Below are 18,053 nucleotides of genomic sequence, written 5' to 3' on the forward strand. Positions count from 1 at the left end.
CCATTATCTTCCACCTCACCCCATAAACACATGAACTTTTTTTTTTTTCCTGCAGCTCTTTCTCAAGTAATTTTCTAAGAATCGACAGCATTGGTAACTTGTCATTCCTCATTTAGTTCCATTTCTTCTGTCACCTTTTTGTTTTATTTTCTGGAAGTTTTTCTTGACCAACCTTTTCCTAGATTTCTTTAGTTTGTCAATCACTTTTTAAGTCCCAAGAGCCCTTTTCTTGTCCATTATTGTTATTATTATTATTATTATTATTATTTTACCTTTTCAGTGCATCATGTTCTCATTTTATGAAGACAACACCTTTCTAATCTCACTGAGGACATTGGGTCAAGGTTTAAAAAATTATTTTCTGTAATCAAATTATGTGGTTTTTTCTGGTATTGTTTTTAAGGTTTATGAAGTCCAGTTGATTTTTTTAAATTAATTTTCTAAATTTTTAAATAAACATATAATGTATTTTTATCCCCAAGGGTACAGGTCTTTGAATTGCCAGGTTTACATGAGTTAATTTTTTGTTGTTTTTTCAGTAAGCTCTATGCCCAACATGGGCTTGAACTCATGACCTTGAGATCAAGAGTTGCATGCTCTACCAACAGCCAGCCAGGTAGGTGCCCAATCTGCAGTCGTTTTTTTAATCTATCTTAGCCACCCTTTCCATCTGGTCATCTTTCTTACGTATCTGATCCTAGATTGCCCATCCATATTTAAGAGAGAGGTAAGTTGACTGACAGGCTTCCATGTAGAGTGATCGGATGAGGACCCTTTAGATGTCAGAAGACAGAGGTATTTTTTCTGGAGTATTTCATTTCTGATTTTCCCCTTCTAGTGTAGACTTAGGCTGTCGTGAATATAGGGTCGGGTGTGGGGTTGGTAACCTTATTCCTGCTTCCCCTCCACCTGCCTCTCATCTTCGGTCTCCCTCTCCGCAGCTCTGTGTAGCAGACCATTCTTCCTGCCTATTGCCTTGTTCTCTCTCTCTTTTTCTGATGGGAGTTCCCTCTATTCTCTTTATTCAGCTATCAATTCTCCATCCAATCTGCCTTCAAACATTTGTCTAAGCCTCTGGATTCCTGTTGGACCCATTGTCTTTTTAAAGTGGTAGCAGAGGGCACCTGGGTGGCTCAGTGGGTTGAGCCTCTGCCTTTGGCTCAGGTCATGATCTCAGGGTCTTGATATCGAACCCAACATTGGGTTCTCTGCTTAGTGGGGAGCCTGCTTCCCCCTCTCTCTCTGCCTGCCTCTCTGCCTACTTGTGATTTCTCTGTCAGATAAATAAATAAAATCTTTTTAAAATAATAAAAAAATAGAAAAAATAAAGTAGTAGCAGAATGAGGAGAGGCAGAGTGGAGGTTCTTGAGTCCAGCAAGCAGGACCTTGAAGACTTGAACCCAGTCTATCGCTTACTGGATTTCTGACCTGGGGCATGTCACATAGTCTGCACTTGAGTTTCCGTATCTATAAACAGGGAGGCAAATGTTACACGTACAACTCCATGATTATTGGAAGAAGACAGGTTATTATTTGTAAAGTTGTAGAGCAATTACTAGTGCAGAGTAAAGTCCACATATGTGCGTCACTCTTATCATTACTTATTTTTATACATGTATGTACCTTTACTATCATTTCAGTCATGTCTCAGGAGGGAAAGCTGATAAATGCTCTTTTGCTTTCTTCAAATAGGACCTGGGGTACCTGGCAGGCTTATTCTGAAAAGTATGGGACTCGACCTTGGGGTTGTGAGTTCAAGTCCCAGATTGGGTGTAGAGATTACTAAAAAAAATAAATAAACTTAAAAACAATGCTTAGGGTGCGTGGTTGACTCAGTTGATTGTCTGCCTTTGGCTCAGTTCATGATCCTGGGGTCCTGGAATTGAGCCCCGCATCAGGCTCCCAGCTCCATTGAGAGTCTGCTTCTCCCTCGGCCCCTTCTCGTAGTGGTTCTCTCAATCTCTGAAATAATAAATAAATAAGATCTTAAAAAAATAATGCTTAAATGTAATCAACATTTCCTGTCTTTCCTCGTCTCCCAAGACAAGCTAAAAACGAACTAAAATAAACATTCTGTCTATAAGGGTGTGTTTTTTACAAAAGACTACGAAGAACTGTTAAGAATAGAGCATGGACACCCTCGTACTGTGAGTGTGAATGTGAATTGGTATAATTTTGTTTCATAACAGTGTGGTGCTAGGTATGAAAAAATGTGCATGTGATGATAGCTTCTGACCCAGTCATCGTGCTTCTAGAAATGTCTTAAGGAAACAATCTCAAATGCAAAACGCAAAGTTTTATACAAGGAGATTGTTCTTTTCACTTTCCTTTAGATAAAGAATTAGAAGCAATCTAAGGTTCAAAGTTGGGGGAGGACAGCAGAGAAGACTGGGCATTATTGGGAAGGCTTGAGAATCCGTAGTCAGACTGTAGGGATTGCGCCAGGACTCAGCAGGACTCCAGGCCATGTGGGATGAGGAATCTCGCAGAAGCGAGGACACAGGCTGTGGGAAGCTGTGGCACCAGGAAATTGAGCGAGACAGAGACAGGTTAGTGCTGCAAGCCAGCTCTGTGGAAGGAGAGGAGTCATTTACAAATACTTACACAGCTGACCCTTGAACAACACAAGTTTAAACAACACAGATCTACTTATATGCAGATTTTTTTCATTAAATACATGTACAAAATGGTAAATGTACTTGCTCTTCCTTATGATTTTCTTCATTTTTAAGATTTTACTTCTTTATTTGACAGGGAGGACACATGAGCAGGGGGGAGGGGCAGAGGGAGAGAGAGAAGCAGACCCCTACTAAGGAGGGAGACAGTTATAGGGGCTCTGTCCCACGACCCTGGGATCATGATCTGAGCTGAAGGCAGATGCTTAAATGACTGAGCTACCCAGGTGCCCCTTACTATTGATTTTCTTAACCCTTTCTTTTCTCTGGCTTACTCTATTGCAAGAATTCAGTAGATAATACATAGAACATACATAATAACGTGTTGATTAGCTGTTTATGTTATTGGTAAAGCTTCTGGTCAAGAGTAGGCTATTAGTAGTTCAGTTTGGGGAAGTCAAGAGGTACCTGGGTGGCTCCGTTGTTAAGGGTCTGCCTTCATCTCTTGTCATAATCCCAGGGTTCTGGAACTGAGCCCTGCATTGCGCTCCCTGCCCAGTAGGAAGCCTGCTTCTCCCTCTCTCACTCCCCCTGCTTGTGTTCCCCCTCTCACTATCTCTCGCTTTCTGTCAAATAAATAAGAAATCTTTAAAAAAGCTTGCAGAAGTCAGAAGTTATGAATGAAGTTTTTACTGCACGATGATGGGGGTTATTGCCCTTAACCCCCGTGTTGTTCAAAGGTCACTGTACATGAATAAGAGTTTTTGCAAACACAGGATTTGGATCAGAGACCTCAGGTTCCCGTCCTGGAGTGTGTGTGGGTACTCAGTGAGGGGACACATCAGGAGCCTGCCTGTCATCAGTACTTGATCAGTATTAGCTCTAACCCTTAGTAAACACACACGTTCCCGACCTCAAGGAATTTCCAGCACACTTGTTCCCATCTTTTCTTCTGTGTTTGGTTTTATTGCTTGTGTAACTTCTCAGATGGCAGTCTCCTTGTCCGATGATCTTCTTCTTGTGCCCCAACAGGTGACAGGACCCTGACTGGCCTGGGGAGTGAGCTGGAGTGAGGTGAGTAACTTTCCTTAAATAGCAGCTGGCAGAAGCCAGTACACAAACACACGGGGTAAAGTCCATCTTGGCATTTGTCGCCATCCCAGAGGGAAGCCCCAAGACCTGGCCCCTCACTGCTGCCTGCTGCCTCCGCTGGCTCACATTTGACCCACGATTTGTTCTCTCTTCCCCAGGGGTGAAGCGACAGCTCCTTCTAACTGCAACGCGGACGCAAGCAGTAGGGAAAACTACGGCGACACCATGACCTCAGGAGCCGGTGGGCCCAGCCCAGGTAGTCGCCTTCCACGTCTCTGGATGATCCCTGGGATTGCGGGGTCGCCTCCAGCTGCGTTCACCTACTGAGGAATCAGTCCCTTGAAGAGCTTCCTTGAGCCCCCAAGAGAGGTCAAGGGGAGTCCCCAGCCCAGGAGTCTGTAGGGACACCTCCTTCTTGTCTTCTTCCCTCTTCAGGGTCATGGCTGAGGTGCTTGCTTCCTTCCGTCCCCTGCTGCCCATCAAATCCATCAATGGCCCAGAAGTGGCCAGGACAGTCCTCAGGGAGGTAGAGACAGCAGAGGGGAAAAAAGGGATCCTGAGGCAGGGTGGGGGAGTGAGTAGACCAGCAGCCTTGGAGGCTGATCCTGCCCTCTTGCCCTGTCCAAGCCTCCAGCATGGCTCAGGATGACTGTGGGGCTTTACAAGAGAGGCCATTTCCTCCAGCTCTCACCCTGCTGCCAGCCCGAGTGCTCTGTGAGGGTCAGTGGGCCACGACCTGGACCCCAGTCTGGTCTTTGCCACCTCCCAGCTGTGTGATCTGGAGTGCCTTACCTAACCTTACCTGTAAAATGAGAGTATTTCCTTGTGTGGCTATGAGGATCAAATAGAATGTGTTCATGTGTTTGGGCCAGGGCCTGCTACACAGTGTGTCCTCCCTAAGTATTGTTGCTGTCCCCTGTCCCTGGAGCCTGTTAGTTCCAGGTAAAACCTCTCCTCCCCTAGGATTCCCCGGCCTCCCACAGCTAATGTTAGCGCATTTGTCCTGTGTCCCAGCTGTAAGCCCCTGCTTATCAGAATGAAAGCAGGGCAGAAACTGAATCTATTGATCTCAATATGCCTTCAGCAGGCTCACACCTATTTCCCTTCCCCCTCCACCACTGGGTCCATAAAAGCACAGTTTAGCACTGTGGTTTCCCTCCAGCTAAGCCCTGGTTTCCTCTCTCCCTTAGGGAAGCAGGAAAAAGAAAAAACTAAAAGCCTTTCATATTTTTTTTTCCATCTAGAGAGTGACAGCCTTCTCGAGGAGGCCATTGAGACTTTCCTGAACACAGTGAGGCGTGAGGAACTAGACACCCTGCTGAGTGACCAGGAATCCTGGGAGAGATTTGTGGCTGAGGCCACTTTGTCCAGGTACCCCTCCTGCCCCCTGCACAGATGCCCCCGGATGGTCACCCAGGTCTCTGTGGGGCAGTGTCCTGGGGCTGGGGTTGAGTATATTCCTTCTCGACAATCCATGAGGAATGTGTCTTCCATGACATTTACTGGCAGCGAATGGTCTCAGATTGAGGAGAAGGAAAACTGCAGAGGGCAGGTTATGTGACCTTGGGCCTTAACCTAAAGCTGACCCTTCTCTGCCTTGAACTCTTTATCTGTTCAATTTTGAATGAGGAAGTAAAGATAATGCACGTAAGGTCCCTAGCATAGTGATGGCACATAGTAGGAACTCCATTAGTGTGAACTCATTAGAGGATTGCTGAGAAGAGACGGTGGTAAGGGTCTTCTTCCTGGAGATGAGGGCCAAGCACGACTTCTCTGGGACCAGTCACAGGAACACTGACACCTCAGTCTATGGCCCTGGGGATTCGGACTAGAGCCTTCCCTCCCCATCTGAGCAGTTCCATGAACATGCAGGATCCTGCGGGCCCATGAGGCGGAGAGGCTGGAGTGGAATTGGACTGAGCTGGTTGGCTCCTGATTCTCTCTCTGCCCAGCCCTGGGGCTCTCTTGAGTCTCTGTGTCTGGTAGTGTCAGATTGGGCATTTGTTCCATGGAAACAGTAATTCAATCTGAGAAGATTGTGGCCAGGGCCTTGGTATGAATTTCAAGGTCAAAGGTGAAGAACCTAGTCATCCTGTCCAAAGTCCCAGGAAGCTTGGACCAGGGCCAGAGCCAGTGGTCACAATTTATAAGAAGGCCAGGGCATCTAGGTTGGAGGACTAGGTAGGCTTGGGCAGTGGATCTGGGACTGAGTGAAGCTCTAGGGCACAAACTTGAGGAGACCAGGGGCCTAGCAGAGGCCCCGTGAGAGGGAGAGGGGACATTTCTTCCCTCCCTTCTTTGATCTCCTCACCCCTGGGCATGCCAGGCCATGGGGCAGGGTTTCTTCCATACCTTGCCTTGGAGCTGGGTCAGTCTTGACTACCATTTGGAAGCCCCTGTCTTCTAAACTGAGCAGTCCCAGACCAATAGGAGTCAGTGTGACTTTGTGACAACTTCCAGCTCCGCAGGGGGCAGCTGCCTTTGAGGAATTCTGAGCCTCAGAAGTCCCCACCAAAGAGGAAACTACTTTCTCCACCAAATCTAGATTGTTTCCAGCTTACTAGTTCAAATAGAAGGTTCACAGAGTCTCTTGTAGCTTTAAGAGATGTCGTAAAGTTGCACATGGCCTTGGTGTACATGCATGCAAAGCTGTGACCAGCTAAGGTGTTATTTAGGCTGGTGACACCTGTGAGGTTGGGGGTGCTGGGTGGTGGGTGGGGATTCCGTGACATGAGCTGGAGAGTCTGAGGGGAACCAGGGTAGTGGGTGTCCCGGCTCTCAGTCAGTTGGGGCAGTGGCCGGGCCCCTTCAGAGGACAGCAGGCTTGGGAGAGACAGCAGCTGCCAAGCAAAAAGGTGATTAAGGACCCTTCTTGCTGTGAAATCTTGTTTTCTTAAACTCTAGGTACCCAGAGATAGCCAACTGCAAAGACTGAGGGGACAATCCCTAAGACTGTTCCTACTTTTGGCACCAACCGCAAGTTGGGTGTGGGGGTGTCCCCAACACTCCCTGAGATTGGGTGATTCCCTGGAAGCACTCACAGAGCTGTGTGTGACAGGGGAGGGATATAGGTTCCCATCAGCCAGGAGAGAGACACTTGGGGCAGAGTCTGGGAGGGTTTCCAGTGCAAAGCTTCCGTCATCCTCAGGAGGCCTTACTGTCCTGCATCCAGTGTGTGACAGTGCACGGGGAGCTTTTCCCACCAGGGATGCTCACACTGTGCAAGTAAGCAGTTACTGTGACACTTGCTAAAATGGTCAAGAAGACTAATGCATGCCATAGGCATCAAGAGTGATGTCATAGGGGAGAGAGATTGGGCTCATCTTGAAATAGAGTAAAACCGGTAGGGATTTCTAGGCAAGGAGCAGGGCGAGGGCGAGAGCAAGGGATGGGGAATCGGTAAGAGGAGACATCAAAGTGGAGGGATTCTTGCTCACCTGACCCAACAGGGTTCTTCCTGAAGGCAGGTCAAAGACTGTTGCATCAAAGGTGGATTGATCAGATGTCAAATGTGATGAGATATTGAGAGTGTGTGGATTCTCACTAAGCTGTCTTAACACAGCTCTTGCTAAGACTGTATGAAGTCTGTTAAGGTCAGAGCCCAGAAGACCAAGGTCAAGGCACAGTCAAGAGAAGGGCTCATGAGAGCCCAGGTAACATGTTTTCCAGGAGAGAGTTTTTTTCAGCCTGAACCTCAGGACAGAGTTTACTGGGGCTCAATCACATCTGCCTGCGTGGCTGACCTGTCACCTTCCGCTCCCCTGGGAGGCCAATTTGTAGATCCTCTGTGGTCACAACTGACATCTCACGACCCAAAGACTCTATCATCTTGTCAGACTGTCCCATGGCCAAAGGCCTAGGCAAAGGAAGACAGTCGTATCATTTTAGGACCCTTGACATCCTAGGTGGGGCCTAGAGCTCACTTCCCAGTGCCCAGGGCGAGAGCAGACCTCTGTGGGTAAGTTCATCCCTCAGCACACACGATGTTTCTTTGAAAGAAGGATTTCCTGTTCCAACCACACTTCCTTTCTTCATCTACAGAGTTCCCAGTCTGCACACACTGTGGTACTGACCGTGGGGATCTGTCCTTGACTATGAGGCTCTCCTCCTCCAATGGCCACTATTTAAGAGCCTCTGAGGATGACACGGACTTATTTACTCCCGGACTGGGTGTGTTATGGAGCGTGAGCCGTGTGCGGAATGTGTGCAACATTGCAGGAAGCATTCTTTGCATTTGTAACATTCCTTTCCATTTGGTTTGCAGTAAAAGTTCTGTGGTGTATGGAGGTTAGATCAAATGGAGCCCATTTTCCGGATAAGCTTCTCCTAATCCCTCGACCTTCCCTGTTACAGGGAGGAGGCAGAAGCCCTACGTGAAGTTCTGAACGAGCTGCAAAGAACCATGGATATGGAGGCCGACGAGCAGGAGGCTAGGGAGAGTTTTCTGCATCAGTTTCCCGAGTTGAAACTCAAGCTTGAGGAGCGCATAAGAAAGCTCCACGAGCTCGCAGATGAGGTGGACAGGGTACACCGGGACTGCACCATCGCCAACGTAGTAGCCAACTCCACTGGTGTTGTGTCTGGCCTCCTGAGCATCCTTGGTCTGGGTCTGGCTCCTGTGACAGCAGGGGCCAGTCTGGCACTCTTGGCCACTGGAATGGGGCTGGGAGTAGCAGCCACTGTGACCCAGGTGTCTACCAGCCTCGTGGAAGACTCAAGTGAGTCGTCCGCAAAAGCCCAAGCCAGTCACCTGACATCAACTGATTTTGACAAAGGGGAGGTCATTGCAAAGGTTCTGCATGACCGTATACCCCAGATTTATTCCTTAACAGGTACATGTTTTAGAGCCCTGCAAAACATTGCAAACAATGTTCGTGCCATCAACCTAGCCAAAGTCAAACCTCGCCTTGTAGTCAATGCCAGGCGCCTTATGACATCTCAGAGAATCTCAGTTCGAGGTGGCCGGCAGGTGCAGAAAGCTTTTGGAGGCACTGCTCTGGCAATGACCAAAGGAGCCCGGATCATGGGTGCGGTCACTGCCGGTCTCTCCCTTGCAATGGATGTGGTCAACCTCGTGAAAGACTCAGAGCACTTGCAAAAGGGCGCAAAGACAGAGTCAGCTGAAGACATAAGGCAGCAGGCCCGGGAGCTGGAGAGCAAGCTGAAGAAGCTCAGCGAGATCTATGAAATTCTGAAGGAGGGCCCAACTCCGTGATCCCTGAGCAGGGCGGGGAGCAGGGACATGTGTGGGACAATGACATGGAGGTGCCTTATTAGAGGGGGAAATAATGCAAAATGAAGCTTTTGTGCTCGGGTTATTGAGTAGTTGGCATTTTTGGCATTTCTGAAGCTGAGCCCAATGAGGGAGGGGTTATTGCAGTTGGCAGAAGGGTAGGGGGGAATGTTTAGCAAGTTGTTGGTGCTCTTTGGGTTCAGGGTGCGCTGAGCGACCAATGAAATTCCAACGGTAATCTAAAGGGTGTTGGAACAATGGCTGATTTGGGGAAAAAAAAAAAAAGTGGTGGTGGAAGCGGGGAAATAGAGAAGAGATAGCAGAGGCCGGCCGCAAGTCAGGGAACCTGGCCATATGTCGAGGAGATCAACCAGCTCGGGGGCCAGGAGACGCCGCCTCTCTGAGCCTCAGAGTCCTCATCGCTTGGTTGGGGGGGAGTGTATTGAAGATCTGTGTGGCTTTATCAATCCTGTCTTCTATCGCCTGCTTCAATAAATATGGACCGATGCATTGTGCCTTTGGTTGAGTTCATCATGGGGCTCGCCTGGGCTCTGGAGGCCTGACTTCCCTTCTCCATGGACTTGTCTTCTGGGATCCCGGGAACCATGTCCTCCATTGCTTCTCCTGCTCACTCCCTGGGCTCCCACTCTCCCACCTGCTTATTTTCCTCAGAGCTCAGCACCCTGCAGGCCCCACTGGGACTCCCAGGGAAAGCTTGCACACATCTGGTGTCGCACTGAATACACGCCTGTCCTTCAGCCAGTGTCCAGAACCCCAGGATCGAAGGGACGGATGGCTGTGTTTTTCTGGTGGGCGGGGGAACCGAGCCTTGAAAGCTGCAGACTTCCTCCTCCCTCCCTCCCTTGTGGACCACCAAGCACCTCAAGGCCTTGCTGTCCCCACCACAGAGTCATGGGATTCTCTCTTCCTTCCTTCTTTCCCAGACCCCACCTCCTTTCCCTTCTTCCCAGTCACTCGTCCTGCCCTATTTCCTGTCTGTCCCCGCAGGAGGTGGGGAGGGGCTCCTGGCCATCCTTGTTCCTATGGCTTCATCAGCCCAGCCATTAGATTCTGGGGTGGTTACAGGGAAGGCGAGAAAAGCCTCACCTAGCTTTCTGGTTTAGTTGTCCCCCAGGACTCATGACCAGGGATTTTCTGCACTGGGGTTAAAGAGAAGGAGGTATTAGAGGTTTCCTCAGCGTTAAGGAATCCAGGATTTGGACACCAAGGGACAACATGGGGATTCCAGGCCCCCCCCCCCCCCCGTGTGGTGGAAAGGAGCCTCATTCATTTACTGGAAGCTCTACTCAAAGCAAGCAGTCTTGTTGTCCAGGCTTTCTCATCTCTGGTGAGCGGAATAATTCTTGGCTCCACAGCTTGTTGTTTTTCTCACCATGGTGTAGTCATCCTGTGAGAGACCAAAGGTGTGAACCGAAAAGCCTCTGGTGTGTTCTTCAGGGAGCAGGGCATGCTCAGGGTGTGAGGTCTGAGGCCTCCAGATGGTTCTGCTAGGAGCAATAGGTCAGCTGCCCCAAATTCTGTTCTTGGCATCCTTGGAATGTCATCCTCCAGTGGGGAGGGCCCCTAGTGGGGCCAACCTCTCAGATCAAAGACCATGGGACCCAGGAACCGACCACCCCCCATCACATGATGCACGGGGATGTGGAGAGCTCCCTGTGCCGGCCTCATCCACAGGACGCTGGATGCCAGGGACCGACGGTTTTGTCACTGAACCAACCAGGAGGATGCGGGCCCTAATCATTCAGATGCTGTGATGTCCCCACTATCTTCCAATAGTGAAAAATCTCAGTAGGATTATTAAAAATCCAGCAGTTAAGAATTTAAAAGGCCCCTAGGCATCTGGATTGTAGGAATGTTGTTGCTCAGAGAATCAGGAAGGACTGAGATTGGTTTAAATGATAGAGTTCGGACTTGCTGTCAGAATACAAATGCTGGGAACCTCTGGCCTTGGTATACTGAAGGACCTGAGATCATGACCTGAGCTGAAGGCAGATCAACTGAACCACCCAGGTGCCCCCACTTCTTTTTAAGAGACTGAGAGAGAGAGAGACAGCACAAGCAGGGTAAGGGAGGGGCATAAGGAGAGGGAGAGAGAGAGAGAAGCAGTCTCCCTGATGAGTGTGGAGCCCGACTCTCGGGGCTCGATCCCAGGACCCTGAGGTTACAACCTGAGCCAAAACCAAGAGTCTGATGCTCAACCAACTGAACATCTAGGAGCCCTGGTAGTTCATTTTTTAAAATGAGTGATATGTATGGATGGATATGCTACATTTTGCCTATCCTCTTCACAGGCACTTGGGTTGTTTCATTTCTTCTTCTTCTTCTTTTTAAATATTTCATTTTTAAGTAATCTCTACACCCAAAGTGCGGCTTGAACTCATGACCTGAGATCAAGAGTCACATACTGACTGATCAGCCAGGTGCTCTGGTTGTTTCTGAGAAGCAGCTGTGAACAAGACTGCTCTCTACTAGTCTTGGATGGGCATGTTTTCATTTTTCTTGGGTATGCGCTACGAGAGGCTGCGTGGTATGGTGGGTTGATACTTAGCTTCTGAAGAACATGCTGAGTAATTTTCCAGAGTGGTTGTACACCTTATGCTCTCACCAGCAATTATGAGCGCTCTGGTTGCTCTGCGTCCCCACCAGTACTTGGAATTGGCCATTTCTTTCATTGTAACCATTCCCATGGGAGTGTAGTAGTGTCTCACTGAAGGTTTAATTTTCATTTTCCTGATGATAAAGTCAGTCATCTTATCATATCTTTATGAAGCATGCCTGTATCTTCTTTTTGTGAAGTGTCTGTTTATATCTATTGCCCACTTAGCCTGGGTGGCTCAGGTGGTTGACCATGATCTTTGTTTTGACTCGGATCGTGATCTCACGGGCAGGGCATCTAGCCTTGTGACTGGCGGGGAGTCTGCTTCCCCTCTTCCTCTCCCTCTGCCCCTTCCCCTGCTTATTACTCTCTCTTTCTCTCTCTCTCTTTCAAATAAATAAATAGAAATAAGTCTACTGCTCCTCTTCAAAATTGAGTCTTATTATTAAGTTGTAAGAAGTTTTAGTATGTTCTAGATACAAGTCATTTGTCAGATGTGTGTGCCGAGAATATTTTCTCCTGTTCTGCGACTAGTTTTTCCCTTTCTTCATTTTTTTTTTGAAAAATCAGAGTTTTTCATTTTGATAAAATACAATTTTTTAAATAAAATACAATTTATCAACTTTTTTCTTTTATGGCTCACGCTTTTTGAGTCTTATCTAAGAAATCACTGCCTAACACCAAAGTTACAATTACTTTCTCCTCCATTTTCTTTTACAAGTTGTTAAGTTCAAATTTTTGCATTTAACTTTTTGGTCCATTTCAAGTTAAGTTTTGGGTATAATGATCATCTGTGTCACGTGAATATCTAGTTATGCCAGTACCATTTGTTGAAGAGACTTTTCTTTCTCTCCTGAACTGCTGTGATTCCTCTTCTGAAAATCAATTGAGCGTATGTATTTCGGTCTACTTCTGGATTCTCCAGTCTGTCTCATTAATTTATATGTCTGTCCTTTTGCTAACACCACACTGTCTTGTTTTCTATAGCTTAACAGTGAGTCATATGATGAAATAGAGTAAGACATCCAACTTTGTTCTTTTTTTAAAATTGCTTTGGCCATTCCAGATCATGTGTATTTCCATATACATTTTAGAATCAGCTTTTCAATTTCTACCAAAAATGTCTACTGGGATTTGGATGGGTATTACATCAACTGCAGATAAATTTGGAGGAAACTGACATGGTAGCAATATTGAGTCTTTCAGTTCGTGACATGTTGTATGTTTGTGTTTATTTAAGTCTTGTCAAACTGCTCTCAGCAATGTTCTGTAGTTTCTAGTGAAGAGCTCTTGCATCACTTTTATTAAACTTACATTTAAGTATGTTGTGGTTATTGGCACTATTGTAAATGGAATTTTTTTAAAGATTTTTATTTTTTAAGTAACCTGTACATCCCACATGGGGCTTGAACTCACAACCTCATTATGAGATCAAGAGTCACATGCTCCCCCAACTGAGCCAAGCAGGTGACCCTGAATGCTTCTCTTTTAAAATGAAAATGAAGGCAAATCTCCCCCTTCCTCTCTCTTATAAGGGCACTTCTGATTACATTTTGTGCTCATTTAGATAATCCAAAACAATCTCCTTATTCAAGATCCTTAACTTAATCACACCATCAAAAACCATTTTGTCATATGAGGTGATACAGGTTCCAGAGATTAGGACATGGACATATTTGGGAGGGCCATTACTGAGCCTATCACCATTATAAATATTCCTCTAAGCCATGCTTTTTTTATTGTATGTCTCCCAAGTGAATTGACCCTTTCATCATTATGAGATGTCCCTTGTTGTGTTTGGTAATATATTTTGTCTTGAAGTCTATGTTATCTGATATTACATGGGCCATCCCTGCTTTTTTTTTTTTTTTTAAAGATTTTATTTATTTATTTGACAGAGATCACAAGTAGGCAGAGAAGCAGGCAGAGAGAGAGGAGGAAGCAGGCTCCCTGCTGAGCAGGGAGCCCGATGCGGGGCTCGATCCCAGGACCCTGGGATCATGACCTGAGCCGAAGGCAGAGGCTTTAACCCACTGAGCCACCCAGGCGCCCCCATCCCTGCTCTTTTATGGTAGCAGTTTGCATAGTGTATATTTTCCCACCCACTTACTTTCAACCCATCTGTATCTTTATATTTGTATCTACTTACGTTTGTTTATAATCTTTAAATATCTCTTATAGACAGCATATGGCTGCATGGTGCTTTCCTATCTATTCTGGTAATCTCAGCCTTTTATTGGAGTATTTAGTTTATTAATATTTAGTGTAGTTATTCATGTTATTGGACTTAAGTCTACCATTTTCCCCTTCTTTGGCTTTGTCTTTTAACAGTTTGCTGGCACTCTTCAGCATTCACAGCTGCCCTGGGTTCTGTCCTCTCGTTTCCATTTTTTTTTCCCCTCAGAAAGATGGCAGGTTTTCTATCAGAATTTTAGCCACATTGAGTTGTGCCACAATTACATCTGCTTTCAAGGGAAAGCTGCAAAAATGGAGAACTCACTCTTTGCCCATCACTTAATCTATATGGACTCCCCTCAAATTCTTCCTGCTCTTGTTCATTCTACTGAGCCCTGAAGTGGTTGTTTTTTACACTTTCCAGAGTGTATGGTTGTTATCTTCAAGACAGTCCATTTGTTAGTTACTTAATTGAAATTAATTTTGAGGTTTTGGTCCTTTAAAAACTTGCTGTGTGAGGTAGAGCAAGCCACTGCCCCTGCTTTTGCCTCAGTTTCCCTCTGTACCTGAGATAATTCTGTCCTTACTCAGAAGTATATGATAAAGAACTAAATAAATTGCAAACTGCATTGTGCTCTTCTGATATAATAATACTCATCTCTCTTCAGTCTCTTCACAGGCTGTTAACGGTCCAGAGGTTTATCCTAGCAAAACAGGCTCTTACGGTGAGAGTGACCCTGGACCTTTCCATTCCAGTGCCACTCCCATCCACTTCCCTTGGCGGTAAATCAGAATAAAGACTACCAGCTTTGGAGTCAGATTGGGATTTTTATTCCTCTCTGTATCTCTGAGATCCTGGGTAATTGGTTCTCCTCTCTCAGCCTTGATTTCTTCATTTATGAAATGTGGAGTGGATGTCAGAATTAAATTCAAAACTGCATGTAGGACCTTTGCACACTTAAGCCTTCAACAGCTGACAACTGTCCTCCACAGCCATTGGGCAGAAATAGGAGTTGCTTTCCTTCCTGCATCCCTTCCAGACTACTCTAATACTTGCCACTCCTGGCTCTCTCTGTTTCAGGTGAAGCAGTCAAGCAGAGATGAGCTGCTGCAGAAAATCCAGATTCTCTGAAAATAGGCTCCCACCTCCTTCCATGTCCACCAAACATCGTGGCCATGAACTCATGCTTTCTAAATTTCCAGTTTTATTCAAAAACTATTCACTTCTGACTACTTAAGTCTAGGACACTGGAGACATAGATGCACTAGGAAAAACCAGAAAGTCTACCAGAAGGAGACAGATAAGGAAAGAGGCATGAGGCTAGATTTACGGGCTCATAGGTATCATGGAAGCAAGGAGCTGGTGACAGTCAACTCTGCCATGGAAGATTCTGGAGAGTTCTTCCAAGAAGGTTGGGCTTTGGGAGGATGACCTAGATCTTTCCAAGTGATGGAATCAAGGGTCCTGGTAGAAGGAATGTCATGATCTGACACCTGGAGGCACGCAGGTAAGTAGATGGCATCAGCACAACCATCAAGACAGCTGTTTCTGCTCTAACACCATATACATTGCAAGATCCTGAACCACAACTAATAGGGCTGATGAAAAATTTACATTGAGAAAGACCCTCCAAACCTGTGGGACTTTGTAACTGGAACACTAGCCCAAACCATAATGATCCAGATGAAAATCCCTTCCCAATTAAACCTCCAGCATCCTGGGCTCCTGTCATCACAGCCAGTTCAACGCTTGGTAGCCTGGAGCCCTGAGGGTTCTGATCCTTCTTTCAAGAGGTAAGTGCTGGGGAGCTCTTGCTTATAATAAAGACTATTTTCATCAAAATGAAAAATTAGATCTAGGGCACCTGGTGGCTCAGTCGTTTGAGCGTCTGACTCTTGATTTCGCCTCAGGTCATGATCTCAGGGTCGTGAGATCGAGTCCTGCATTTGGTTCCACACTGAGTGTGGAACCTGCTTAAAATTCTCTCTCCTTGGGGCCCCTGGGTGGCTCAGTGGGTTAAAGCCTCTGCCTTCGGTTCAGGTCATGATCCTAGGGTCCTGGGATTGAGCCCCTCATCCGGCTCTCTGCTCAGCTGGGAGCCTGCTTCCTCTCTCTCCATCTGCCTGCCTCTCTGCCTACTTGTGATCTCTGCCTGTCCAATAAATAAATAAAATCTTTAAAAAAAAAAATTCTCTCTCCTTCTCCCTTTGCCCCCACCCCCACCCCCGTGCCCGGCTCAGTGCACGCTCTCGCACTTTCTCTTTAAGAAAGAAAATCAGATCCAGGTGTAGCCTTCTTGATTAACCCATCATGGCAATAGGGTGGGAAATGACTTCACAGCTTCCTCCTCCACACTCACAGCTTCATACAAAGGTTCATGTCACGGAAAGCTCAGCTGGAAGCCGTTTGGGTCTGGGGGCGATGGGAGAAGAAGGTGTCCTGTGCGTCCCGCGGATTGTCTGCGTTTCTGCCTAGTCTGTTGGATTGTGGGAAACTGGCCCCTGATTTGCTTCGAAACAGTAACGTGCTGGAGAAAGCTGCCCGATGCTGACATAGTTCTACTAGAGTCACCTGAGGGGGCATGAAAGCGACAAGGACAGGAGTCAGGTACAGTACCCGGGAGCCCCTTGCTCGGAGCCCGCAACCCCGGGCTGTGTGGCCGCTGCAGGGGGGCCGGGAGGTGGGCGGAGCGGAGAGCTCAGGCTTCCAGCCGGTTAGTCCTGCAGCCCATGTGACGCAAGAGGCCCCAGCAGGTGTGGACGTGGGCTTCCTCGGAGTCCGCCAGCGGAGCGCTGGGGCTGAGGCTGACGGCGGAGTCTGGCCGGGGTACTTCTTCTCGGTGATCTGTTTCCCTTTGGGGTCTATCTTGGATACTGGCGGAAGGATGTGAGGTAACTGGGTCCAGCGGAGTCCTAACAGCCATGCCTTTGTGGTCAGCGATCTCGAGCGCGTGGGGGCAGGGGGCGGAGGAGACGGCCTTACTCTCACTTCTTCCCCGAAATAACCGTTTTCAAGCAGGATTATGGCCTCCCCCATTGACAAACAGAGAAACCGAGGCATGGAAAGTTTAGGTAACTGGTGCAAGGTAGCAGAGTCTGGATCTGGACCTGGATTCGAATCCGGCTGCTCTTTCTGCGTCGCCATGCCCCCGAAGGGGAAGTGCTGTGCACGCGAGCTGCGTCCCATGGGTGTGTGGCCAGACGGCCTCAGAGGGCAGTGGTTATGGGCCTGTGCGTTTCTCTGGGCATCGGCATCCCTGGTAAGAGTGCATCGTAATTCACGCGCCTGTCCCCGACAGGTGCACTGCTACTGAGCTTCCTAGATATCCTTTGATACGTTGGAGGCGGTGCTGGGTAAGGGCCAGCTCTGGAGGGAGGATGGGCCCCTGGGGAACCTGCCCTGCCTGGAACGTTGGCTCTGCCTTCCCTGGACTCCAGTGACAGCCAGAATTCCACTGGCAAGGAAATATGTGCTCTCTTTGGTCCAAGGAACGCGTCAGCCATGGCAAATGAAGAACAAAGACGGCCCTTTTCCTAGCCACTCTGGTCCAGGTGTATACGTAGCCACACCAGCTCACTGGGGCAGGCTAGAAACTCCCAGAAGTTTCCTCACTGAGGCCAATGTGTCTGACCCGCCCTGCCTCCCTCCCCTGAAGGTCACTAAGGATGTGTGAGCAGCTGGCCCTGGGCAAGGTGTGAATTCACATGAGCAAGAGAACGAATTTGTTTGCTGTTTGGAAATGCTTTGGACCAGCAGGGCTCTTCTGCCAGGCTGGCCGTCATTAGCTGCTGATTCAACAGCAAGGGGAGTCTTAGACCGGGGCCTTGACTTTGGTTGAGGAGTCCAGGGTTGAGGAGGATAGGGAAGGACGCGGTATTAAGAATATTCGAGGCAGAGGCCCCATTCCTGCAAAGGCCTGTGCTGGCAGGGGTCAAAGGAGAGCCTGAGGCCCAGAATCTGCAAGAAGGCCAGCACTGGTCACTCAGGCTCCCCTGTGCCAGGACTCCTGTGGAATCTTCTGGCAAGGGCTGCTGCCTGAGATCTGGGGCACTGGGAATACAAGATGCCACCAGCAGCCTGCAAAGGACAGGAGGTGGCACTGTCCGCCCAGGGACCCCAGGGACGGCTGCTGTCAGAGCCGCAGCCTGGGACCTTTGACGTCAGCAGTGACAGGAGAGGCCAGAGCCAGAGCAGGGAGGGGCTGGGGTCTGGTAAAGGGGCGGGGAGGGGGCAGGGAAAGAGCACAGGAGAGATGCTGACTGCCCGGGGGATCCCCCAAATTCTCAGGAGAATAGGCTCTGGGATCCAGCAGGGAAGGAG

At 48.0% G+C, this 18,053-nt stretch overlaps 1 protein-coding gene across 1 annotated transcript; it reads left to right on the forward strand.

Moving 5' to 3' along the window:
• Positions 1–535: 535 nt before the first annotated feature.
• Positions 536–9,450, forward strand: LOC132020473 (apolipoprotein L3-like). The gene is made up of 5 exons (XM_059404615.1): positions 536–616; positions 3,648–3,689; positions 3,866–3,963; positions 4,952–5,078; positions 8,061–9,450. The coding sequence occupies exons 3-5, from the start codon at positions 3,933–3,935 to the stop codon at positions 8,920–8,922; spliced, it is 1,020 nt and encodes a 339-aa protein (XP_059260598.1). The 5' UTR covers positions 536–616; positions 3,648–3,689; positions 3,866–3,932; the 3' UTR covers positions 8,923–9,450.
• The last annotated feature ends 8,603 nt before the right edge of the window (positions 9,451–18,053 follow it).

Source organism: Mustela nigripes, chromosome 6, assembly GCF_022355385.1.
Source record: "Mustela nigripes isolate SB6536 chromosome 6, MUSNIG.SB6536, whole genome shotgun sequence".
In the NCBI taxonomy this organism is placed as follows: domain Eukaryota; kingdom Metazoa; phylum Chordata; class Mammalia; order Carnivora; family Mustelidae; genus Mustela; species Mustela nigripes.